The sequence below is a fragment of the Temnothorax curvispinosus genome, unplaced genomic scaffold, assembly GCF_003070985.1.
Source record: "Temnothorax curvispinosus isolate PA1 unplaced genomic scaffold, ASM307098v1 QBEX01017759.1, whole genome shotgun sequence".
Taxonomy (NCBI): Eukaryota; Metazoa; Arthropoda; class Insecta; order Hymenoptera; family Formicidae; genus Temnothorax; species Temnothorax curvispinosus.
Window position 1 is genome coordinate 112710 of NW_020227539.1, and position 25443 is coordinate 138152.

The window sequence follows — 25443 nt, forward strand, 5'->3', positions numbered from 1 at the left end:
TGTAGTATCATCGTAGTTTCATATGACGACTTGACATCAAGAATTCATTTAATAATCGACTCTTTATTCATCAACGATTTCTTATGACAGCTCTTAAATGACTTCGTGCAATATCAACAACGAAACTATATTAATCGCGTTCATAAGTTAATTGCGTTGTCAAAATCTCAATGTGATATGTAAATATAAATCCAAATATTTCATTGATTCAACACAACAGAATTTATGTACGCAGGTACCAAAGCATCGATGACGCAAGTCGAATGCACAATAAATTTTACGTTAAATGTAAATAACAATTGCGTCCTTAAATATCATTTTAATTATTATACGTAATTCTATTTATGTAACTGTGGTCATTTAAATTGAATGCATGCTAGATTTTACAATGTCTCGAATTAAAGAAAAAACTTCGTGACTAGAGAGATCGGTACAGATCTAAAAAAATTTAAACAATAAGACGCGACTTATCCTAATTACGCAATTAAATTTAAGATTGAAATTATATCACAATTTTACGTTTTCACAGAGATCAGGATTCGATTATAATTTATAATATATAAATGAATAATCACAATGCAATCTCAATCTACCAAACCGATACGAGTTATTACAGCATTCAATTTAAACGCGTTATTTAAAATTTACGTAATGATGGGCATTCAATCACGCAAATTTTCAAGTAATTTAATCATAGAATTTCCTTAAAATACTCAGTATCGATTTTTGGAAATCTTTGCAAATCTTGAAAAATCTTGAAACATTAAAATTAATTGCGAGGAGTTAGAAACGTTTGAAAATTTTGAAAGACGTAATACAACCATTCAAAACTCGACTTACGATCGAGAATCTTACGAGGTCGTGTGTATCACGCTTCGAAACGATTCGAGGCGTTTGTCAGCCCGTCGCTAAATTTAAATAAAACTAGTATCACTCTGTCAGCACATGCAGGTATCTTTGATTGTAGAGCTCCGTGGTGAGTGCGCCAACAATTTCTACTGCATTGTGAAGTGAGTTGGCGGAATCCCTGATGAGTCTAATGGCTCTCTCCACATCTCCCCGTAGCTCTGTATACTGCTTGTTCATCAGGAGCCCCTCCAGATTCTGCATTGCTTTCACAGCCTCTGCGCTAGGACGAATCTCCATCGTGTCCGGATCGGTCGATCTTGAAGGTGCAACACCGGGCGAGTGTGGAGTGTATCTCACTAATTGCTGATCGGACTTGGATTCTGGTAATTGTGCCAAACAGTAGACGGCTGTTGCGCGGCTCAGGAACTTGCACCTGAAAATCGAGCGGGCAATCGAGGCTGCTAAGAGTATGAGGGGAATATAAACCTACTTTTCGATAATTATATCGCCGTAGCTTACCGTACGGTGAGCTGAGAGCCTTTTCTTAGTCCAATAGCCCCCAGGATACCCCATCCTTGCCCCGCATCGTCCGCTACTGTTAGCAATGCTCGTGCTAATCCCTTCAAGGCTCTGGCAGCGATCACTGTGTTCTCACTGTACTGACACTGCCTATAGGCCAGCTCGCATGCTTTCGCCCACAGCAAAGGCAGTTTCTCCTCTACGATATCTCTGGATAAGCAAAATTCGTTATTAACGTAAACTTACTTAGGATTTTATTCGGTTTATTCTTCAGAATCACTTACGTGGTTTTAATAGCGCTAATCCAGTCCACTAAATTAATCAGAAGCATGCCCTCCTCCCGGATATCTCTGCAGGACGGGAGTCTCTTCAGTAATACAGAGTAAAGGGCTAACAGTCTTCCCTCTGACACCAACACGGACTCTAATGGCGGCTGACGCGGTACTACGGACTGTAGGACCATCAATACCGAAGCCCATGTAGGTCGAACGTCTTCCGTTACTGAAAAAGAACGTAGTGTAATAAATAAATAAGCTAAATCTAATGAATAAAACAGGAAAAACGTTACACGAGAATAGCTGATCAGTTGCTTACTGTTATATTTGAAATAAGCCTCCAAGGCAGCCTCCATGAGATGACCTAGAGTGGACGAGGAAGCGACTGCCATTCCGATCACTCTTAACACTCCCATCAGCACCGGGCTGCTAGCAGTTCGTTCTAGCAACCATACCGTCCAACTGCTGCGAAGGTAATCGACCAGCGCTCCACTCTGATTGATTGAATGCAAAAGCTCAGTGATTAGCAGACCGGCCTCGGCAACCTGTTGCGACTCAGAGACAGCTAAGCAGAAAAAATTGATATTACAACAACAGTGTGAGAAGAAAGGTTTTTAAATCTGAGCAAGCTAGACTATTGGATCCTAGATTCTTGAATTACTTAGTTTTGAGACCTAGATACTCACTGCTGGTGATAACGGTTTCCATCTCGTCCAGCATCCGTGACAACGTGTTAGTGAACGCTTTGCTGTTGGTCGAAAACAGGGACTTGTGCCTCGTGGTGCAGTTGATCAGCAACTTCATCGAGGAACGCACATACATCTGTCTCTTCTTCAGGGTGGTAGGATGAAAGTGTTTCACCGCAGGATCATAGGCTGCTGCTATCTTCAGCAAGCTGCATATTAAATTATTTTTATATTTGACATAGTATTAATTCTTACGGTACGAGTACACTTTGAATTAGACTTACTTATTGACGGCTGTATCGATAGGATGAGTCTGGTCTTTGCCCAGGCATAGGATCACTTTAGGATCGCAACTCATCACATGCCAGTTAATCACTTGATCGTACGCCGCAGCGTCGATTAAGTGCCAAGAGAAGCTCTCGGCTTCCATGACTAACTGCACCGCCTTCTCGTTCTGAAACATTGGTTCCATCAGCTGAAGTTTTATCTCTCTTTCAGTAAATACTTTAGCGAGTTTATATCTTTAGTACATTGAAAATTAGATATCCTCATATCCTTCTCAAATTCTACTTTATTTCACAGATTTTGGAGTTATCCTCTTCTATCTTACCTGTCTGACGTTTGGTTCATTGGATAGTTTCACGAACAGGTTCAACAGACAAACGTGCATCCTGGCGGCGACCGGCAACGGTTGCGTGGTTAATTCACTGACCCAGGCAGACCAGTTGACCCAGGCGAAGATGCTTCCGAGGAACAAATGGCAGTCCGGCAGATACTGATCAATGACCCTGATCATTAACTCGACATCATTGGTAGCAGGGTAGAAGCGATCCCAAGGAAGAGACAACAAGTTACCATGCACAACGTTCAGTACATGGTCCTTGACGGATGCGTGAGCATAATTGGCCACGTAAAATTGCCATACGAAGCTGAGAATCTTACTAGATGCCGGCATGGTGTCGATGATGAAACGAATGCACTCGGCGAACATCGTCATCGTACGATTCGCGTAAGGACCGTCGGTAATGATCCACGGTAGCAGCACCGACCTGTCGTCCGTCAATTGCTGGATCCACGCGGCCGTTGGCTCCCGCAGGTTCCTTGTCCAGTACGGAGTGATCCATGGTGCGTACATCTCGCTTAATACCGGCCAGATCTTCTCGCACACTGGAAGAACGTGCAACGAAGTCTTTTAGATGTGATTTTAAGTTCAGATAGCTATGTAGCTATTAAGATATTTAAAATTTCAAGATTTCAATAGAATATTGGCTTACATTGATCAGCAAGTGACCCTCGATCAGCCTGTAGCGTCAATACGACTAGAGCATGACCGATCATGCCCAAAAATATGGTCAATGGTTCGTTGTAACTTCTGTACTTCGGATAAAGCCCGTATAATCCATATTGCAATCTCTCTTTCATGAAGTGTCGGCTTAGAAGCACAGCAGTATCGTACATCTGAAATTGCATGACAGTATCATAGAACCATGGATACCAAGTTTTGTTTTATTATTACGTATAAAATAAAGCGGTAAATGTAAGATGTTTCTTTTTGTACACGCATAATCATTCCCGACAACAAAATTGTTTGTGAAATCAGACCTCTTGGCGAGACAGCAGCCTCTGTTCCGTAGCGTAGTGCCTGATTTCGTCTCTGATTTTGGCAGGATTTTGGGAGGGCGCGATATTCCTTGGTTTGCCGCTGAGAGCTCCCAACAAATCGCGCCACACATCCAGAGACAGATTCTGGCTCTCAGATCCTCTCAGCACTGCGCTCAATACTTCACCATAGTGCTCGGGGAATTCGTGCAGAAGAATGAGTCGTAGATGGTTTCGAAACAGCTGCGTGAATAATAATCATAATTTTGAGTTTTCCTTTCGACGGAAATAAATGTAACAATGTTTCTAATCTAATTCAATTTCTATAAGTTTCGATCTAATTAAATTTAAGTTGTCAGATCCAACATACGAATAAAGATACTCACTTCATGCAGCATCAGCTTTTCCTCTTCAGGAGTCAAGCCTATGTCGCACAACGCCCTTGAAACTAGATCTATGAAGGTAGATCTTTCGCTCAGTCGCGGACGGCGATAGTTCAGCCAGCTGCCGACGTCAAACTGCAACAGAGACAATAATAATCCAGTAGTCGTAATCGAAGATTATAATTTAGTTCAACTATTTTACCTTCGAGAGCAATACGAAGCACAAGTCGACATTGGACCCGGTTGACAGGTCCACGACGGTTTGATACATTTGCAAGAATGTGGAGGCTCCTCCAGCGACAGGAGTAAAGTGTGGTCCCAACAGACCTCCGAGATTAGGCCTCTGAATTATAGCGTTCAGTAATTGCGGACCCTGGGTTTCCTCGCCGCTGATGAACAACTGAGAACAGAACGGAAATCCATACTTGAGAAATGTTTTTACCATCCTGTATATATTTAGATTCACAGTTTCTGTAATTCGTTTTTTGCTTTATTCAAGTTTGTTTCGTGAGATCATACACAATATAAAAAAAAAAGATTATAGACAAAAAAATATTTATGATCTTTCTTGCGGGCAAATACCGAAATTTTAAATTTTATACGCACCTGTCCTAGCTTCTCCAAGCAAGTAGTGATAAGCTGCTTCGTGGGAGGGCATAGCGCTGCTTCTTCCGTATAGAATTCTACTAAATGATAGAACAGTTTGACTCCACTCTCTTGTACCTTGCGTAATACGGTGATGTTTTCGTTAGTACGACTGACAGCTAACTCGTGCTCCAACATCCTGAAGAACGAGAATAGACGAGAATTAAAAAATGTGATCGCGCACAAGATCAATCTGACTAAACTCTGCTTACGCGATTAAATGATCGGTGAAAACGCAGCCCAGAGTGACCTTGCTGGGTGGCGGTTGACTAGCTTTCACCAAGAGATTCTCATACTCGGCCCGGTTCTGGGTTATCATATGGTCCACGCCTTCGCTGACGTGCGCTTCCTCAACCTATAAAATATAAAATTTTCCTAAAAACATAGTTTAAAAATTTTGATTCGGATAAAAATTACTACATATAAAAGTATGCCTGTATATTTATAAATCTTTTAATATTTAATATTCTTTACTGTGATCTCGATGATCGCCGGGCCTGCACAATGCACAGTGGGAGGCGTGCCTGATCTAGAGCGCCTCTGACCGGATGGCGCAGGGTCGCAGAGAGCATGCAAGGTAACGTGGTTCTCATAGATCCGATAGAGAGTTGGAACTAGTTCGAGGAAGCTGCAGTCCGCCGCGGTGTGCTCGGATACCATGAGACTGTAGGTCTGTGCATAGTCAAGGATGACTCTGAGATGTGGTTTGACTAGATCGATAACGGTAGCGGAGTTGTAAAGGCATTCCCTGGCTAAGCAGCCCAGCACCGGCTGATTGCGGCTCAAAGGCGGCGGTGGAACCGGCGGTTCGTAGGAGCTCAGCCTGCGGAAGATTCTGCAAAGAGGTTCGATCGATTCTATGGCGTTCGACGAAGGCTGAGAAAACTTCTGGTACTGGTTCTCGGGATCGCGGAACGTCGCACGTTCCCACTCACAAACGGCTTTGAGTTGGCTCTGGTGCACCGCCCAGTAGTCGACGTATTCCAGCCAGAGGGTCTGGAAGTTGGCAATTAATATTATTATTAACGGTATTACTATGCGAAGTCGTACGTCATTTGAGAGCACGATTGACTTACTCGATCTCCTTGCATTAGTAGAATTAGCCTCTGTGACATATATTGCGGTGGCAGGGCTGGAAGATAAAGTCCCGGTTCCTGAAGACGAGGTTCCTCCAACCAAAGGCTCAATGTTTTATAAAACCTGCATTAAATATCGTTCCATAAGATATATTTTCAAGAAAAATATTTCATTCTCTCTATATGCGTTCACTTACTTTGCAGCACTGAAATAAAATACACGCCGATCATCCGTGATCGGTTTTCCATTGTCCGTGTCCTTTTCTCCTTTCATTTGGAAATACTCTGTCGTTTCGTGCAGTCGTTTCTTCAACTTCTTCAAGTAGCTTAGATTTATCATCCCCTCAAAAAATTTTTCTCCGACCCCACCTTTGTCCATAGATCTGGAGCAATTAAAAATAAAATAATAAATTATTGCCGAGTAATAATATGAAAACTATTGCTTTGTTAAGGCAATAATAATCACCCTGGGATGGTAGGAGCTCGTGCGAGGAACAAGCTAAAAAAATTCTGCCACAAGAGAGGCAGAATGGGATGATCCATGGGTGTATCAAGGGCTTGCTGGGACCAGCGATAAATAGCCAGGTTGCCTACTCCGAACGGAGTAATCTTCACTGTTGCACAGGCCCTCTGAAATGATTTTCATAGTTATAATTTTACATACTCGGAGTATGTTTAATAATTATACGCTTGGTTTTAAACCTTGAGCGCAGTGTCTAAAGATATCTTGGATTGCATTGACAGTTCTCGCAGGATCTCTCGCCACAGTCCGGTTTTAAGCTCCCTATCATGTTGCTCTGTTGACAGAATTTGATAAGCGAGCCATATTGTTGGAACGGTTCCACCAAGGAGGCTTGCTGAGTTAGAAGAGCCTGTTGCCCAACTCAGAAATGATCCAAACGACCCGGGCGCCCGATTGGACGATATATTCTATGAATTACATATCCAAATGCATTTATTAAGTGCATTTACAGTGTAAGTATGATAGTAATAACCGAAAATTTATATTATTAAACTGCATAAAATTATATACATATATATATATGGAGGGATAAAAGCCATAGTGGTGTAAGTCAAATTTTTTTAAAATCAGACTCGTGTGCCATAAATGCAATTTATATATTATATACATTGCATATCTATGCACATGAGTCAATATCTTAAAAAATTTGACTTACACCACTATGGCTTTTACCCCTCCATGCATATCAAATAAAAGAAATCATTTTTTGCATAATATTAAAACTATGCAATATCTAAATTTTATAAAATTTATAAGTATTAAAATTTTTTTAACTATCTACGTAAGTATATAACTTGGAAAAATTAACTTGTAATATTAACTTGAAAAAATAATATAGATTAGAAAAATTGTTTCTTATGTGTCGTACCTCATTACTTCCGTCTATAGCAGGCTAACAAAATAAATATTTTGTTAAAAACATGGAACACACACAACTATAATTATAATTATTATAATAAAAAATTACAATCGTTTAGTATTTGATACAAAACTACTAAAAGTGAAATCTACTTTCTACTAAACTTTTGCTAATTTCTATGATGTTGTATATGTGATACATAATTAAATTGCTTAAAACTTACGCAGAAGAGATTTTGGAACATGTTCTCCATTATCGCCCTGGCTTCTAAGTGAAAGAACGCCGCACGTATCACGCTATCCATCAAATACATTACATTATGGTCTTTGTTCCAGTCCTGGACGAGAATCAATACATTTAGCCATAGGTGCACGAAACGGTCCGGACTATTCAAGCAATACCTGTAATCATCGATATAGAAATAATTATTTTTCAACTATCCAATCTACAATAATATTATTCTATATTTTTTATTCGTATATTTAGTATTACATACATTATGCAAATACGTTTCGTTTGTGCCTACCGTTTGTAATGATGCAAATGAGATTCAATCATGTTGGAGAATTGTTTGAGAATCGGGCCGGGGAATTCCGGGGCGATCAGGTTCTTCGCTATCTTCATATACGTGCGGTCGGCGTTGATGAGCGGCACAATCAAGCTGACAAATTTGTCGTTCTTCAGTAAGGAATCTGGACACTCGAGAAACAACGGTATCACATGGTGCAGACATATCAGCACCTGCTCGTATTTATAGTAGCACTGCAAGGTTTGCAACTGGCTAAAACCCTCGACGCAGATCAGCGGCACCGAGTGACCCCACAGGGTCATCAATACGGAGACGTAGCTCGCGATCGGCTGCTTCTCGCGTACTCCTTTCACTAGAATCTCTAAGAAGGAGTCCGATTCCATGTTAGGCACGCAAGAAAGACCCTCAGCCGGATTCGAGATGGTATATTGACACACGGATTCCGATCGGTCCAACTGATGCAGCCTCAGTTTATTAATCATCTCCCATGCCCACAGGCTGAATGCTTGCTCGCTGTTCTGAGGTCTCACCATTGAGGAAACCTGGGACAAAATAAAAAATAAACTTGAGATTTTGCTTATTATTAGTGAACGTGTTTTTTGTCAATGACATAGCGATATAGTCGTTCTCAATCTCTAAAATATTAACTGTAATATATAAAGCTAATAATACGTATATTATATTGTATAAATATATAATATTTAAATCAAAGTGGTTTTTTAATTCATTTTATATTAATTTTTTAACAACTGACAACTCACTTGCTTCATGCTTTCAGCTAACAACGAAGCCGTCTGTATTGGAGTGTCGGGCACGTGTTTCATTGTAAGTTCGACAATCAGCAGTGCCACTTGTCGATGCAGATCAATCGGAAGATACAGACTGTCATTTCTATAAGAGAAAGATCGATTATATGTTAATCATTAATTTTGAATTTATAGTTTCTCGATAATTAATTGAAAAATAGAAGATACATTTAATTGTGTCACAAAACATTCGATCAGATGAAATATTTAAAGAGAAGAGAAATAGAGACAAATAAATTCGAGAAACTTAAAATTGAGCATAATAATGGGATATTTTTATATCCTTATCTTTTTCGAGATTTACATTTCCGAAAAACGTTAGAAATATCGAAATGACTCACGTGTCGAGGCCCCAATTTAAATGTGTAAGAACCAATCGAGCCAGATGGCTTTCGGATGAAGTTAAAGGATGTTGATGCAACCAGGTGGAGAGAATTGCTATGTCCTGCTGTTGCGGTACCCACATTCCTATCTTCAACTCCGTGAACAAATACAAACTCAACTAAAATCATTGAAATTATACATATATATTAATACACACGTTATCTGAAAAGTTAATTCAGTGATAAGTTAGCCTATTATTATATTACAAATATTATATATTTTTTTTGTAATTATATATGTATTTCTGTTAAGTAATTTTATAAGAGATATTAATTGATATAAATCTCGTTTAAATATAATAAAGTTGTTTAGTAAATACAATTTACATGTGGAATTACAGAACTTTGAGAGAGTTTAGTAAATACTATGTAGAGAGAAAATTATAATACAAAACAAAAATTATACCTTTCCAACTGATACAAAATTGTCCCTTAATTTTTGCAGGATATCAGACAAGAGAGTAGGATATTTGCTTGTCAAGTTCAATAAAAGCGATCTCGCGTCCTTCGAGCAGGACTCTTGAGTTTTCTCGCTGAGAAATCCAATCTGTAATTCAATTAATTAGATGAAGTTTAACAGAATTTTAAACATCAAAATTTGAGTTTAATATTTGTAAGACATAAATTGTTAAATTTTCTTACTTATATGTAGAATGTTTCGTCGTTATCGCATTAACGGCAAATTATTTGACTAATTATATTCAAATATGTACTTTAACATACTTCCGTATTAACGTACTTGAAATAGATCAATCGTAGTTGTTCTCACAAAATCGTAGTCTTTATAGCCTCTAGCCATGGCCATGTTAGCAAAAGTTGTTAGCAGAAAGTAGGATTCGTCGCCGGGTAAGTTGCCCAGCTTCTCTTCAAATTGTTTATGAAGTTCAGGACAACTCAGTTCTGTATCCCAGTCTACGACATCAATTCATTGTTAATAATCTATTTTTACAAAAAGGATTTAAAAAAATGACATAGATAAAAATAGATAAAAAGATAAATTTAAAAAAATTGTAGAAAAGAAATATTTGTAATATTATTATCTTATCATAGTTTACCTGAGACTGACGTGTTTGATGTTGTTGTATCACCAGATGAGTCAGTATGCAGGATATAGAAGATGTGCCACAGAGTGGTGGGTGATATAATATGATATGGTATCGCGGCGAGATATTGCCAGGCACCTAGACGCCGGGACGAGAATATGCAGAGGATCGCTCTCAGGAAAAAACAATCGTATTCGGTCTGCAGTTTCACCAGCATTGACTCGTCGGTTATCTAAATGAAATTGCATTATTAATTTTAAAGCGACAAGATATGCAATACCAGAAATTATAAAGTTGTGAAAAAAAAACCTCTATTTATTTAAATTTTCGGTAAATTAAAACAAAATTTGAGGGAAAAAAATATATCCTTTTGATTTTTTAACTTAATATTAATCTGTAGAATTCTGCAAATCCATAAATTTTAATTTCACATACCTGGCTCTTGTCGAAAGCCTCCCACTGATCGCTGGCATATTGAACAACGTCTCTGATCAACGCGCTGAGCCTCTTCGCTAATTGTCTATATCTTGGCGAGTCGTAAGACTTCAGGCCTTGCTTCAGAAGTCTGATGAGCACGCTGTAGAACGCGAAGAGACGCAACATGTGATGGTCCGTGATGGCTTTCTCCTCCTGCTCGTACTTGTCGTTTTGGCGCTGAATAAACAGCACCTGCTCGAAAAGTTTGTCCAGCGGGATTTGATGAAGAAGAGAAATCAGATCACTCTCAAAGAGATTAGCGCCGACGTTAGCGATATCTTCGTCCTCTTCGCCCTCCTCATCCAGCATCACCCACACTGTATCCCCTGGACTGTTTGCAGTGTCCTGCAGAGATACTTGCACCTGTGTAGCAAATTCAGTCGAGAATGTGAGAACAATTTAAGAAGTTAAAGTATCCTATCGATTTCTTAAAACGATTAACGTTCTATCCTTAATTTTACCTGTTCTAAGAACTTATCTCGATCCTTGATTGGCAGCAGGATTACTGCGAGAGTGGCAATCATATGATCGAGATATGGATCGTTAAATGGCGAGGAGCTCAATCCCGAGACTTTTGGCGGCACTGGCACTTGTACGAAGGATTTGGCCCAGTTCATCACGCCGCCAGGACATCGCAGTATATGATTCAATAGAAACAAATGATCCTGCCAGGTAGCGACCCTCAAGAGCACCGCCACCAGTTTCGACAGCCATTCTCTGGTGTCCGTGACGAATTTGCCGTCTTTGAGAACTCGACGTTGGAAGTTGAACAGGACAGTTACGCACATCCTAAGCTCGACCAGCTGCGGAGCTGTCTGGGATGGCGATTGCTCCGGTAAAAGATTTGCTGGGGCGGTTTGTGAAAGATTGGCAAACTCCTGAAAACAGAAAAGCAACTTGAATAAGTTTTTAGCTGTGTGAAGAATCAGTGTAGATTATAAGATTATCGTATCTGTTTTACTTGATGATTAACTTAATTTTTTTTTTAATTCGGTTTAGTCTGAGCTCAATCTCAGATCTTCTTAACTTGAAAATGAACGAATTGCTAGATAGTTGACGTTCCAATGACTTTGTTTTGATAGAAGATAACTCACGTTGAAGCTCCTAGCGACTCTTTGCACGTAATGCTCAATTTGCAGACGCAACGACTCTGCTTCGTAGCAATACAACGCCTGGCTTTCGTGTAGGGTGTCTTTGATGGCCGATAGCGTCCTGGAGAGCGCTATCAGCGCCTGCTGATTGAAATGAGCGACCGAATACTCATGAGTGGCAGTGACGGGATTGCCATCTTGGCACTCGCCATTCTCTGTCTCCGACGCTTTCTCCAGGCACCAAAGCTGCTTCTGCGTCTCCCGGCAGCTCTTCTTCAAACGCTCCAATTCGTACGAATTTGCGATTAGATGGTTACGCACTCTCAAGTAGTTCATCAGCAGCTCGTGCAGCCTGTGTTGCTGCCTAAGCGGTGCGCATCTCAACTGCGTCTCTGTAAACTCGGCTACAAAAGCATCCACCAACATCAGTTCCTGATTGTGATACAAGGACGCCAATTGCTGATCCGTGAATGGTCTGACATCCTTGAAGGCACTCGCCGTATCTTTCTTAACTTCCAAAACTTCCGTCTCCTTCGACGGGGTCTTCTCACACGGAGTCGGTACTTCGATTGTATCCTCGGACTCTTGCACTATTTGACTGGCTTCCTCTGGGATAGTTGACGATACGTCTATCAGTTGAATTGTGGAAACAGCTACTTGCATTTCATCTATTTGATCTGTTTGATCAATCTGTTCTATTTGATCATCTACAGTGTTGTCGGACACCGGACAAGGTTGGACGGCGTCGACCTCGTCATAAGAATCTTCAGCTAACAGCAACACCTGAAAAATATGTTAATATTTTATGTAATTTCACTTTTTGTTTTTAGAAATGCTTCCTATATAAATAAATATTGAGTGTCGTACCGCTAATTCAACCTCATTCGCTTCAACTTCCTGACCGCATTTTTTCTGGGCTGCTCTCTCAGCAGCTTGTTTTTCGTAAACTTCTGTATCAATAGCGGCCGAATGCAACTCGCTCTCTATATCTTCCACAGCTTCACCCTTGGGATAATTTGTGGGCGACTCTCCAAGCAGGCACTCAAACTCTTCTAACGTGGGAGCATCTGGTATTTGATGCTCCAAAATCGAACGGCGCGATTTATCTCGTTTCTTCTTCTAGAGGGGACAAGAATACGATAACTCTTTAAAGTTACATTAAAATTCAATCTGAAATATCGCTGTTGACTTTATTTATCACTAAAAAAATTTATAATCCAAACAAATATTAAATCTATATCAGACAGAAATGAGAAAATGCTTCATAATATAAATAAATATAAGCAAGATAATATATAATCAGTGTATAATTGTCATATAAATATAATCTGACGTCATTACGAAGAAAAAGAAAGCAATGCAAAGCCTTATACATTTTATACCTGTCTCTGCTTCTCCATAATGCATAGGATGACCGCCAAAGTAATTGTGGATTTATCGATCAGTGCCGATCGGCGACTGGATCACTGAATATTATCCGACAGTCTCAGAAAATTTCGCTGTAACGAAACATGCTTGCTGCATGTTGAAACGTGACAAAGGCGATCGGACGCAGCGAAGAAAAGTACGATAACCTGGTGCATTGGAGATAACGTCATACACACTATTTATCATTGTTATTCAGCATTGTTATTAGTTGTTCATTTGCTGATGAGGCAACAGGATTCATTGTGTGGTCTCCGACGATCACGTTTCGTCCAGGCACAGCTGAGCACAGCTCATCTGGGTGCATCTAAACCGAACGGTATCAGCGACAATCGATCTAACCTAAATTGATCGAAACGGAGATATGAAATTTCACGCAGTGTCCCTGAAGGCACACACGTATAATTGTAAACAGTCGGGGCAACTCGGGGCCACTTCGGCCAAACTCCGATTAACTTTAATCGGCCGATCAGTCCATTGGAAATGACCAATCGCATTTGTCGTTGAGCAGATCGACCAGTCACTGATCAGCTGAACAAACTAATCGGGGAATCGCGTTCCGAAACTCATCGAGACAGAACGTTCCGACTGACGTTATGCGTCACCAGCGATCAGCTGATATTGTTCAATATTTGTTTGCCGTGAAAAATTTGGCAACTCCCCTCGATGCCACGTGCGTGAAATCTATCCATCTTTCGAAGACTTTTACGATGGCGTAAGACGGTCAATTGGACTTATTTAGGAGACGCAAGAATTTTTAGACTTATAAACCTCCCTCCCTATGCGTTATTTACCTCGAGATTGAATCGGCAAGTGAAACAATGTCACTTTCTTGTATCAGAGAATCTGCAATATTTATTTCATTATTAATTTGAATCCATTGAGCTTTATATTATTTTTTTGCAAATTTGGATTTTATTATATTAGATGTAAACACTGAATAGAAATGTCCTGTTTGTTATTATATTTTTAATATTTTCAATAACGTGGTTGTAATGTAAATGTACGTATGTGTGCACAGATTTACTCAGCGATCAAGATGACGTCGATGTTTGACCAGTACGAGCAAGCTTCTCAGCGTTCCAAGCAAGTGCCGGCACCGCCAATTCGTCCTGATATCGTACGTCCGTTGCTAGACGCCAGTTAACGAAATAGATATAGATAGTCACTCAACAACATTGTAACATATTTTACAGAGCACAGCTGGATTTATTCAAATGAAGCTGCAAGATGACGGGCCCATATTCACTAAGCAGAAGGTCAACTTTTTGCCGTCAGATAAAATTCTTCACTTAGCTGTCAGCAGTAACGCAATTGTGATTGCTATGGCTAACAACATTTTGCTACGCATCGACATGAAGCAACCTGACAAAACTGAAGGTAGATCAGGCACAGCCACTTGCATTATTTTAGTAGTAGCAATATGTAAATGATAAAATTTTTCTTGCAAATATTGTTTGGCTTATAGATACGTAAAAGTTATTTTTTTTTATTGATAAATTATATATAAATATTAATAAATTGTATAAGTCTTTAATAAGAAGGTTATAAATGCAGGTTTTATATTGCGTTTCATCATATCAAGTATACATTAAATTATATATACATTGCGTATTTACTTGAAAGTTAATTCTTCGTTGATAGAACATCAAGTTTTCACTTGCAGAAATCGACATATCCAAGTATGCGTTGAGCATGAAAATATCCGGCTTGTTTTTGGACCCTTTGGGTCATCACCTGCTGATAACTTTGGTGCCGAGACACGGGGACAACCCGCCGCCGGAATTATTCTACTTGCATAGGAAGACGGCGAAGCTCAAGCAAGCTGGCAAGTTCAAGGGTCACGAGATCACCGCGGTGGGCTGGAACTTTTCTAATGCTTCGGAAACGAGCTCGGGTCCCATTCTACTAGGCACTTCCAAGGGCCTGATTTTCGAAACGGAGATCGGCTTGGAGAATGACAAGCTTTTTAACACGAGTTTGGAGCAGTACTGGCGTCAGGTATTAATTGCTTACACGCTAGTAGGGCCATCATTTCATTTATCTGCTACTAACACCCTTTCACCATTACATTATTCATTTTTAACAAAGCTTCCGAATTATCTGCCTCTTTATGGTTCAAAAGAGGCGGGAGGATTGGTAAGTTTGTATGTTTTTTTAAATATATTTATATAATATGTATTTTTACATAAATGTAATTTATATAGGTACGATAAATTCAAATTTCACAAGATTTAATTAGATTTAGATTTCACAAGAAATAAGTAATTAGGAAATATTTTCTATTGGCATTATCATTTTTTGGTCGTGAAAGAAAGCAATAAACGCTAAAAGTTATTTTTGTATTTTTATGAAAGGTAAAAACTCGTTAGAAATTTATACAGTGATCTTGTATGATTGAAATAAAAGGGATTAATATTTTCTAATTATTTATATTTTTAATCATTGTTTAGATATCATCTAAATATTCTACCTGAAATAGTATGAAATATTTTTCATGCTATAAACATGATTTTAGGTGTTTGACATTGGAAAGAATAGCAAGCCTCCGATCACTGGAATAGAATTTCACAAAATTCCTAATTCGGATAAATATGTGATTATCGTGACCACCCTTATGCGCATTTACCAGTACATTGGTGCCGTTGGCAATCCTGAAGAGAAGCCTCTTTTGCAACAAGTATTCTATAGATATCTAAACGCACAAGGTAAGAGAGAAATAAAATAAAACATATTCTTGATTTTGCATTTTCAATATTCCTTAAATGTTCAGATCCTCGAACAACTCTGAAGTAATTCTGTGTATAAAGACCAGTATATTTAGATTTATTATAATTAAATATCTAAATTCAAGTATAAATCTAAATATATCGATTCGCTTTGTTTATTGTGCATTTATTTTTTAAATATTCGCTTATAGAAGCGTGTCAAGAAAAATAGAAAAGGAAGAGGAGAATTGCTCAGTGTTCTGCGATCTGAGGAAATTAAGAAACGTTGGTACATACAGCACGTTTGAATGAATATATGTGTTATATGTTTACAGAGACCTTTAACGAAGTAATAAATTCTTTGCCATATTCGAAGATGCAATTTTACTATCCATTCCTAGGCGTCTTGCCAAAGTCATTTGGATGGCTGACGGAAGCTGGTATCCTGTATGCTCAGGTATAATTATACTACCGTGTTTCTTGATATATTATATACTGTCATATTTCTGTTTTACTTTAAAGATCTGAGTGTTAATATCACATGTAAATCTAAACGTGCGTTTCTCAATCTCTTGTTGCTTTCTCTTCTGTACTTCATTTATCTTCACGACTTGTTATTCCTCCGCTATTCACGGAAATAGGGAAGCTCGGATAGCTCACTCATAAACTTTGCAATTTTCTAATGTGTTATTCTTTTTACGCATGATTGCTTAGAAATGTGGGACGACCTCTCCCTGGAGTTCATTGGCTCGCGTTGAGAACCATTGATCCGGATGAAGAGTGCATGATGATCGGTTTTAGGTGGACGCGAAACCGGACGCGAAATACGTACTGGTGAATCAACGGATGTTGACGTGCCCGGAAACAAGTCTCATGGGTAGTAACGTTCCGCAAACCACTTCGGTGCCGTTGTCTTTTGTACTGACGGAATTCCATGCGTTGCTGTTGTATCCGGATCACGTGAAGGGCATATCGCTTCTAAATCAGGAATTGATATTCGAAGACGTTTACAATGACGTATGTGCACTTTTCAACAATTCTTTATCATTATTAGGATGATCAGTTATCAAGAGACACGGCAGTCTCGCGCCAAGTACACGCGCAGCGCGAGACCGCACCGCCGTGATTTTTTTACGCGATCGCACGAGTTGCATAATTACACTGAGAATCAGAGAGTTGAGAGAGAATGTGTTGCAATTGTAATTAATATAAATATAATTAATTTAATAGAGCTCGATTTTATAGAGTTCATGTAATGGTAAAACTTCCTCGCGAGATGTTAAATATACATATGTTATGCAAGTATGATTTAATGACGTTTAGGCAGTCGGCAAATTAATTGGCATCACCAAGGATCCGGCAACGAGGTCGATTTGGGCTTATAGCGAGCGAGCTGTTTTCAAGTACAAAGTAACGAAGGAAGATAGGAACGTTTGGCAGGTAAAGCGAATAAGAATGTAATAATTTTGATCTGACAATAACAATGATCTTTTATTCAGGTATACGTCGATAAGGGTGAATTTGAACTGGCTAAGCAGTATTGCAGAGACAACCCGGCGCACATCGATCAAGTGCTCGTGAAACAGGCGGAAATGCTCTTCAAGAATAAAGAGTAAGTTTGTGCGTTTGCGTATATATGAATGTGTATATAAAAAGTTTTTTTTCCAAGTTTTATCTACTTTTATTTGGTTTGGTTGTAATATCTTGAATATAATTTTGCAGATACGAGAAGAGCGCGCTAATATACGCTGATACTCACTCGTCTTTCGAGGAGGTCTCCTTGAAGTTTCTGCAAGAGTGGCAAATTGAAGCCCTGAAAACGTTTCTGCGCAAGGTAAACGATAAGAATTATCTAGCGATTTTATTATCTAGCAGTTCTCTTATTTTACGCAAAAATTAATGAACATTTGTATTAATTAATTACAATAATTACAAAGTCAGGTAATACTGTGGAAAACATTTATTATTTTAGTTATACATATATTGAAATGCAATTGCTATAATATAATTCCATTCCAATTTTTTCTTACTTTTATATTTTTGTGTATAAACGTTTCAGATTTTCAAAGTTTTTAAATATTTTTATTTAATTCCAAAATTGCAATCAATAGTTATTTATTTTAAAATGATTATTTGTCTCAAGAAACTCGATGGTTTGAAGACGCAAGACAAGACGCAGATAACAATGATTGTCATTTGGGTGACGGAACTGTTTATGAATCAAATGGGAGCTCTGCGCAGCAGCAACACGTCCTACCTTCACGATTCACAGTACACGGAATTGCAGAAGCAGTTTGACAGCTTTCTCACCATTCCCAAAGTCGAGGTACTTGGAGAGAATAAGGGTGGATTGAAAAAAAAGGATGTACAGGGTGCTTCTTAATTATATTTCATGAGTAAATATGGAATTCGAAAGAAGAAGAAAAAGATATATAAATATAAATTAGGCATCTCTAAAAAAATGTTCTTTAATTATATAATTAATTATAAATATAATTAAAATACTTTAAATAATTTTTTCTGATTATATTTTTTACTATGTGTTTGACATTTTTGTTATTTACAATTCTAAATTTATTTCTTGAAGTATTGATATTTTAGAATTATAATTAAGAATCATTCCAGTATTTAGGTATTGCATGTTTGAGCTCTTTTTTTTAATTATCGAATTAAATCGATTTATTCTAAATTTACTATCACCTTGAAAAACGGTAACTAGAGCTTTGGATGCAGGAATGTATCAGGAGAAACCGTAGCACGATATACGACTTGATGGCCAGTCACGGTGATAAAGACAATCTGATATGTCTGACAATAATGCACTGCAACTACGAGGAGGTGATTCGTCAGCACTTGTACAAGAATAACTACTTGGAGGCACTCGGGGTACTCAAGAGTCAAAACAATAAGGACCTCTTCTATCAATTCGCCGGGATATTATTACAAGAGCTGCCACGGCCCACGGTGGCCGTTTTGATCTCGCAAGGATCGTCACTGAAGCCGGCGAAGCTTCTGCCAGCTTTGGTCTCGTGCAACAGTGACGAAAAGCACGTAAGGAAGAAAGAGAGAGCATATTATAACTCTTATTTTACACGTGTCGATATAATGATAATTACTAAATTAAGAATAACAGTTGGTTGTTAATTAAAATTTACATTAAAAAGTAATATTGATATCTGGAACTACACTATTTTCTCTAACTGCGTAAGCAGCTTCATTGATATTTTTTTATTTTTTACAGGCAAAAGAAATTATTAAATATTTGGAGTTTTGCGTGTACAAGCAGGGCTCGCAGGAGCAAGCAATTCACAACTTTCTTCTATCCTTGTATGCGCGTTACAAGCAGGGCGAAGTGATGCGATATATAAGCTCTCAAGGTAAACATTTCGTGGCCTTTTTTTATGGAGAATCAATTTACTTCAGTTATGAATTGGTTTATTGACTTGTTGTCTCGTTTGAAACGGAATAACCTGTTGCTATTATTTCTAGGTCAGGATATCAGCATGGTGCACTATGACGTGCATTACGCGTTGCGTTTGTGTCAGGAGGTAGGCTTGACGGAAGCCTGCGTGCAATTGTCGGCTTTGCTCGGTCTCTGGACCACCGCCGTGGATCTCGCGCTCACGATCAGCGTAGATCTCGCTAAGCAAATCGCCGCTATGCCATCTGATCATGATGACGAGTTGAGGAAGAAACTATGGTTGAAGATAGGTAATTCAAGACAATTTTTTAATCAACAATCATCTTGATACGATTAGAAATGCTGTATATACGACCAGACTTATTGTAATTTCAAACTTGTGCTTATAACTTATTATTGAATTTATTTTTTAATATATTTTTACTGTTGTACATGTATGTGCAGCGGAGCACGTGGTGCGAGAAAAAGACGACATACAGCAAGCAATGGAGTTTTTGCAACACTGTGATTTAGTTAGGATAGAAGATATTCTGCCCTTTTTCTCTGATTTCGTCACGATCGATCATTTCAAGGAAGCTATTTGCAATTCCCTGCAGGTACAGATTACATCTGTTTTTGAATTTATGATCAGATTTCAAACTGAATATTCTCCCGGTCCTAGATATCTAATTTTATATTTTATCTCCTTTTAATGATCTTTTTATAATTATATAGATATAAAAAATTATTAGATTCGAAAAAAGTAATTATTTATAAACAACAACTTTTGTTAAATTTTGTTCAGGAATATAACCAGCATATTCAAGATCTTAAGGAAGAGATGCAGGAAGCCACGAAAGCAGCAGAACTAATACGGAAGGACATTCAAGCCTTCAGAACCAGGTATTGAAAACTACGCAACAATAAATAAAGTAACGATTTGCTTCATCTAAATTTAATTTAATATAAAAATAAAATAAAATTAGGATATGTTAAGTTTATCGAAAATTCATTAAATATAATGTATCGTACTCCAAAAATGGTTGCTTATTACAATATCGGGCATCATACACATTTCTGTTCTCGATTTAATTATGATTTATGTTTATTTTCAGATGCACCTTCGTGCATGCGCGGGACACGTGTAATACATGCGACGTACAACTGTTGCTGAGACCCTTCTACGTATTTCCCTGCGGTCATAAATTTCACAGTGACTGTTTAGTAGCGGCGTTAACGCCGATGCTGTCTATGGACCAGAGGACGAAACTGGCGGATCTTCAGCGACAACTCACGGCTATCTCGAACCGGCCCGAAGACACCACTTCGACGATCTCCGTGTCGTTGTCGACGAGGGACCAAATCAAGGCCGATATCGACGAGCTGGTCGCCTCGGAATGCCTCTACTGCGGAGAGCTTATGATAGAGTAAGTTTGATAAATGGTTCAACAGTTAAGGAGTTTTAATTGCAAAATTTTAAATAAAATTTAAATATTTTTTAGAATGTTTGCGAACATTATATAAAATTCTATAATTTAAAAATAATTTTGGATTCTAATGAATCAATGTGTAATGATTGATTTACAGATCGATAGACAAGCCATTTATTGAGGAAGAGGATTACGAACGCGTGATGAAGGAATGGACGTGATGAGGTTTCCCCGCTGAAAATGTGATAGAAGCACGCTTATTTTTTTTCTCTTTTATTTTGAGAAGAGATTAATTACGCCCTGTATTATACGTATATACACATATACATATATACACGATAATCATAGCTTGGTCATAAATTAATTATTATGATCTCAACATTGAATTTTTGAGATTTAATATTTTTCAAATTTTTATTAATTTTCCTATAGCTTTAAGTTTCTTAAGATAAATGCATAAAAAAATATTACAATACATTGAACTTCAGCTTAAGACTTTGGGTCGCATAATAGTGAAATTATTATGATCTAATTATTAGGATTACAATTTAGATCCTATATATATATATGTATATATATAATTTAAATTATATATAATTTAAATCGTATTTATGTATATGTATAGATTGATTAATATAGAGCAAACTTAATTCGCATAATACAGATCCAATCATTGTAATAAGTTACTTTAATCGACTCATTGCCAAAATCGAATAATTTATTCACATGCCAGAAATGTATACAATTTGAATGTATAAAATAAACGTATACAACATTAAGATCTTAATCAACGTTGATGCTTTATAGTACATAATTTGTTGATGACAATTTCATAATCAAATTTTTCGAATCTTCGCAGAATTGTTACTTCACAATTTAATCGTATCAATATTAATTATCAATTTTTGTCAACATTTTTATCAATAATTTGTATAAATAAATAATTAACGGGCATAAGTTTTTTTGAACTATCAATCTTTTATAGCAGAATATTAAATGGAGAGATCATTAGTAAAGTATTTTATCAAATCGTTTCTCTTGAAAAAGAAACGAGAAACCTTGTGCTTCGTGGTTCTCTAACAATAATTTGGTATCTCATTCGAATGACTAATTTGTTGCTTTATTATGATTCAGATTTATATAAAGAATGTTTTTAAATGCACTCGATAAGAATATCACTTTTTCTTTTACGTAGGAGCATGCAAATTGGACTTGATAGAACGATCAGCCTCGAGCAGTTAAAGAATTTCCATCTCTGCCTTCTTGTCTCTCTTGCTGACGGACGTGTTACCATAAACATAAAAGCGCAAAGGCTTGCTGGCCCATTCTGGACCGCAGCTATCGATTCCGATCCTGGCGGCCTTAACGATCTTGATATCCTCCAGTGCACCATCGTCCTCGATCCACATACCCTTCCATGTACAAACAGAATACCTGTTATGTTCTCTATTAAGCTGGTACGCCATGCAGAGCTTCGAGGGGCCGTTACACAGCTCGTGCGGTTTAAGATCGGTGCGGGTTTTCCTCTTCATCTTACGCTGATCAGCCATGCCCTCCAAACCCTCTAGAGGCTCGACGGCTCGCAGCAGCACCGCACATCCCACACCTAAGATCTTATTAACAGTGAGGTGAAGATCTTTCGAAGCTACGCGGATGTAAGGATCAATTCTTCTATATTTCTATCCAAGAATATATGGTATTTCTATGAAACTATGGCACTGTAAAATACGTTCTTTTGTCGTGTAGAGATATCAACGATTAAAGGATTCAATGAAAGTCTATCTCAGCTTCAGCTAAAACAAGGATTAGCTTCGACCTTAAGCTTCTATATTTTGAAGTCCGCTAAGCACGCACGCTGGGATTAAAAATATATGATTTTAGATTCGTGATGTGTCGTAAAATGATATAAGGAATTAAAAATTTATAAGTTATATAATTGTTAATTTAACTATTTTTAAAAAATTCTTAACTTCTCAAATAGAAATATATTTTCGTAGACGAGAAAAAATTTGAAACTTGCCATGCAGGTACAGATTTGAACGTAAGAAGTTTTTTACTTATCTAATATTTATAAAGCTTAACTTATTGCGATGTAAGCGTGTTCCTCGTATTCAGAATTTTTTTCGTCGACGCTGACGCTTCCCAGTACATAATATCGCGTCTTTACGGCGCGATTATTGTTCGATTTAGGGGTTTCAGATGGTATGGCTACTATAGTAGGAGACCTTACAAAGGGTTGACTCTCGAGCCACAGATTATTACACGCATAAGCGAGCTTCCGGTCGAAAGCGTCCTGGTCGATCGCAAACGCGTCGCAAATCTTGAACGGATTATTGCAAAGCTCGTGTTGCTTTAGGTGCGTTGCATGTGTCGCGATTTGTTTTTCTCTTCCGTTATCCTTGCGCCGCATATTTCTTAGCAATTCCATATACTCGAGGCCGACCAACGGTTCCACCGCTTTGATCAAAACATGCGCATTCCCCTCTAAACGTTATTTAGTATTGTAATAAAAATGTAATTCGAGATTGTAAAAACGCGATATTTTCCCTCTAAACAAATCTATTACATTCTTCCTGTATTTTTTGCTATTGATGAGTTAGGGGACAACCTTGTTCTTTGCTTTCATATTATTTACATGGTCTTTATCATTTCATACAAGTGAAAAGAAGACTCATCTTAATTCTTCGTAGAATAGAAATAATGAAAGAAATTAGTTTTACTGTACTCACCTTGACTAGAGATATTGAAGCAATGGTACATGCCGTATGTCATGTAAACGTAAATAGTCCCCGGTGGCATGTACATCGGCAGGTTGCGAGGCGTAACTTTGTTCTGGTAAGTCATGGACGCCTTGTCAATCGCGCCTAAATATCCCTCGGTCTCTACGATCCTACCCTTGAGGACAGTCCCGTTCTCGAGATACCTTACAAGTACTTTTCCTGTAGGAGAAATACAAAATTAACGAATATACAGCTTGTACGAAACAGAAAAGAAGCGATAGGATGTCTTTCAAGTAATCGCCACATTATTCTTTAAAAATAAAAAGATAAATTTTAATATAATGAGTAGTGTTGTGTGAGAGAAGTTGAATTCTTTACAAACCCAACAGCCGCTGCGCTAGCTCTTCACAGGGAGTATCGAAGAACTCGTACTGCAATCTGCCAGATGATAATTCCTTCTCCCAGGGTGTCACAGGAGGATCCTCTAATTGACTCAATTCTGCTTTCATCATCTGCAAGTCCACAACTGCTCTCCGTTTTCCTTTACCGGGTTTTGCGTTTGGTTTTAACTCCTCTTCTTCCTTTCCTTCTATATGAATATTACAGATGAGCGTGTTTATAAAAATAGTAGAGTAGATAATTTGTAATTGACTGATTGATCTTACTTACTTTCAACGTGAGTTTCCATTTTGGGCTCTCTCTGAGAAACCTTGGATCTTTTAGAAGAAGCAACAACTTGATCCATTGTATTGGATACATTTTTAGTATTTTGATTTCGTAAGGACTTGAGGTTCAGTTTTGGTCTTTCTGACACCGTCTAACAGAAAGTAATGCTGATGCAAAAGATGAATATGACATTTCCATTACATAATTTACTATTTAATATGTTGTTCCAGTTATTTCCAGTGATTTTTTTTTCAGTAGTCATATTAAAAATATTAAAATCAACTCATAACGTTCAAGAAAAAGTAAGGAAAGTGCTATTATTCTTGAAGAAATATTTATTTCATTTATATCTACTCCGTTGAAATGAACTGATACATTCGCCCTTATTCTTGACAGCTATGCACAAAATGTAAACAAACCGGCGTTCGGGTTTTGGTTATCGTATCCTCGCCATTCTCATCCTTCTCGATTTTATTTCCCTGCTGAATCCTCGTAGCCGCTCTCGTTCGTTTCATTGTTTGGCTCTTTGCCACGAATCCAGTCGTCCCGCAACTTCCAGTGGCTCGTGAATGAATTATTTCTACGCGAGACAATTCGCGGACAATGCGAAACATCAGGTTTTAAGGCTAGGTTAAAAACCGGCAGTGTTCTTGGTGTGTACAGCTCACAATTTTTTATACTTTACGATATTTAATCTTAATTACTAAATTGGAGATGACATTGCTGAAAATTTTAGAATTTTTTTTCACATAATTTTTCACAATTTTTGTATAATTTTACAATATATTTTAAAAAATTTCTCAGATTTTGTTCTACCAAATTAAAACACTTTTTAGAAATGCTAAAATCTGAATCTTCTAGCATTCTTATATGTGTAAATTCTGAAATATTTTAAGATGATATTTTCATTTTTTTTTATTCAGATAAAAGAAGGACCATGGGGGAGAGCCCATATGGTCTAATATTTTCATTTTCGAAGGAAACTTAATTATAAAATCTGAGGAAGTTTAAGATCTTTCTGAAATCTTCATAAATTTAAAACACAAAAAAATTGTAAAAATATTAATTTTACTTGTTCACCAAGATAAAGATACAATAATTGATACAATAATAATTAGAGATAAGAAAAATTTAAAAGAAAATTACTGTGGATTATTTTCAGCATCGATCGACACACAATCTGCGTTTCGTGAATCTCACAAAATTAATAATGCACCTTTGATTACAGATTACATAAGTATATGGACCTATGGACTGCCAGCAGGCTGCATATCTCATAACAAAATCAAACGATAAGTATATCCAAATGTAAAGGTTTTTTATCAATCCGCGCAAAAATAAACTATATTTT

General features: G+C 37.7%; 3 protein-coding genes across 8 annotated transcripts; 1 reads left to right on the plus strand and 2 right to left on the minus strand.

Moving 5' to 3' along the window:
- Positions 1–43: 43 nt before the first annotated feature.
- LOC112467673 (ectopic P granules protein 5 homolog) lies at positions 44–13603 on the minus strand. 2 transcript variants are annotated; one of them, XM_025036375.1, is made up of 31 exons: positions 13126–13603; positions 12611–12862; positions 11747–12526; positions 11114–11530; positions 10611–11015; positions 10188–10407; positions 9872–10044; positions 9539–9679; positions 9091–9251; positions 8705–8834; positions 7941–8485; positions 7638–7815; positions 7424–7447; positions 6735–6962; positions 6499–6662; positions 6230–6415; positions 6033–6156; positions 5431–5952; positions 5169–5311; positions 4918–5095; positions 4514–4711; positions 4315–4446; positions 3932–4171; positions 3604–3787; positions 2940–3496; positions 2614–2783; positions 2330–2538; positions 1963–2208; positions 1653–1869; positions 1369–1578; positions 44–1282 (listed from the first exon to the last, which is right to left on the minus strand). In XM_025036375.1, exons 1-31 carry the CDS (start codon positions 13141–13143, stop codon positions 931–933), a joined length of 7704 nt encoding a protein of 2567 aa, XP_024892143.1. In that variant the 5' UTR covers positions 13144–13603; the 3' UTR covers positions 44–930. The 2 variants fall into 2 exon arrangements, with proteins under 2 accessions (XP_024892143.1, XP_024892144.1); XM_025036376.1 differs by lacking the exon at positions 7424–7447.
- Positions 13604–13740: 137 nt separating this feature from the next.
- Positions 13741–21082, plus strand: LOC112467676 (vacuolar protein sorting-associated protein 18 homolog). Of its 3 annotated transcripts, none has more exons than XM_025036380.1 (19): positions 13741–13883; positions 14190–14288; positions 14365–14548; positions 14835–15169; positions 15260–15307; positions 15687–15876; positions 16212–16333; positions 16678–16893; positions 17200–17316; positions 17376–17488; positions 17599–17710; positions 18020–18202; positions 18610–18927; positions 19118–19253; positions 19366–19587; positions 19742–19893; positions 20082–20179; positions 20392–20703; positions 20864–21082. In XM_025036380.1, exons 2-19 carry the CDS (start codon positions 14208–14210, stop codon positions 20925–20927), a joined length of 3003 nt encoding a protein of 1000 aa, XP_024892148.1. In that variant the 5' UTR covers positions 13741–13883; positions 14190–14207; the 3' UTR covers positions 20928–21082. The 3 variants fall into 3 exon arrangements, with proteins under 3 accessions (XP_024892148.1, XP_024892147.1, XP_024892149.1); XM_025036379.1 differs by having other exon boundaries at positions 13742–13977; XM_025036381.1 differs by lacking the exon at positions 15260–15307 and having other exon boundaries at positions 13743–13977.
- An 11-nt stretch (positions 21083–21093) lies between these two features.
- LOC112467677 (DNA-3-methyladenine glycosylase-like) lies at positions 21094–25412 on the minus strand. Of its 3 annotated transcripts, XM_025036384.1 has the most exons (6): positions 25239–25412; positions 24512–24672; positions 24096–24243; positions 23809–24015; positions 23436–23645; positions 22227–23190 (listed from the first exon to the last, which is right to left on the minus strand). In XM_025036384.1, the coding sequence occupies exons 1-6, from the start codon at positions 25255–25257 to the stop codon at positions 22784–22786; spliced, it is 1152 nt and encodes a 383-aa protein (XP_024892152.1). In that variant the 5' UTR covers positions 25258–25412; the 3' UTR covers positions 22227–22783. The 3 variants fall into 3 exon arrangements, with proteins under 3 accessions (XP_024892153.1, XP_024892152.1, XP_024892150.1); XM_025036385.1 differs by lacking the exon at positions 25239–25412 and having other exon boundaries at positions 21094–22312; positions 24512–24745; XM_025036382.1 differs by lacking the exon at positions 25239–25412 and having other exon boundaries at positions 24512–24746.
- Positions 25413–25443: the final 31 nt, after the last annotated feature.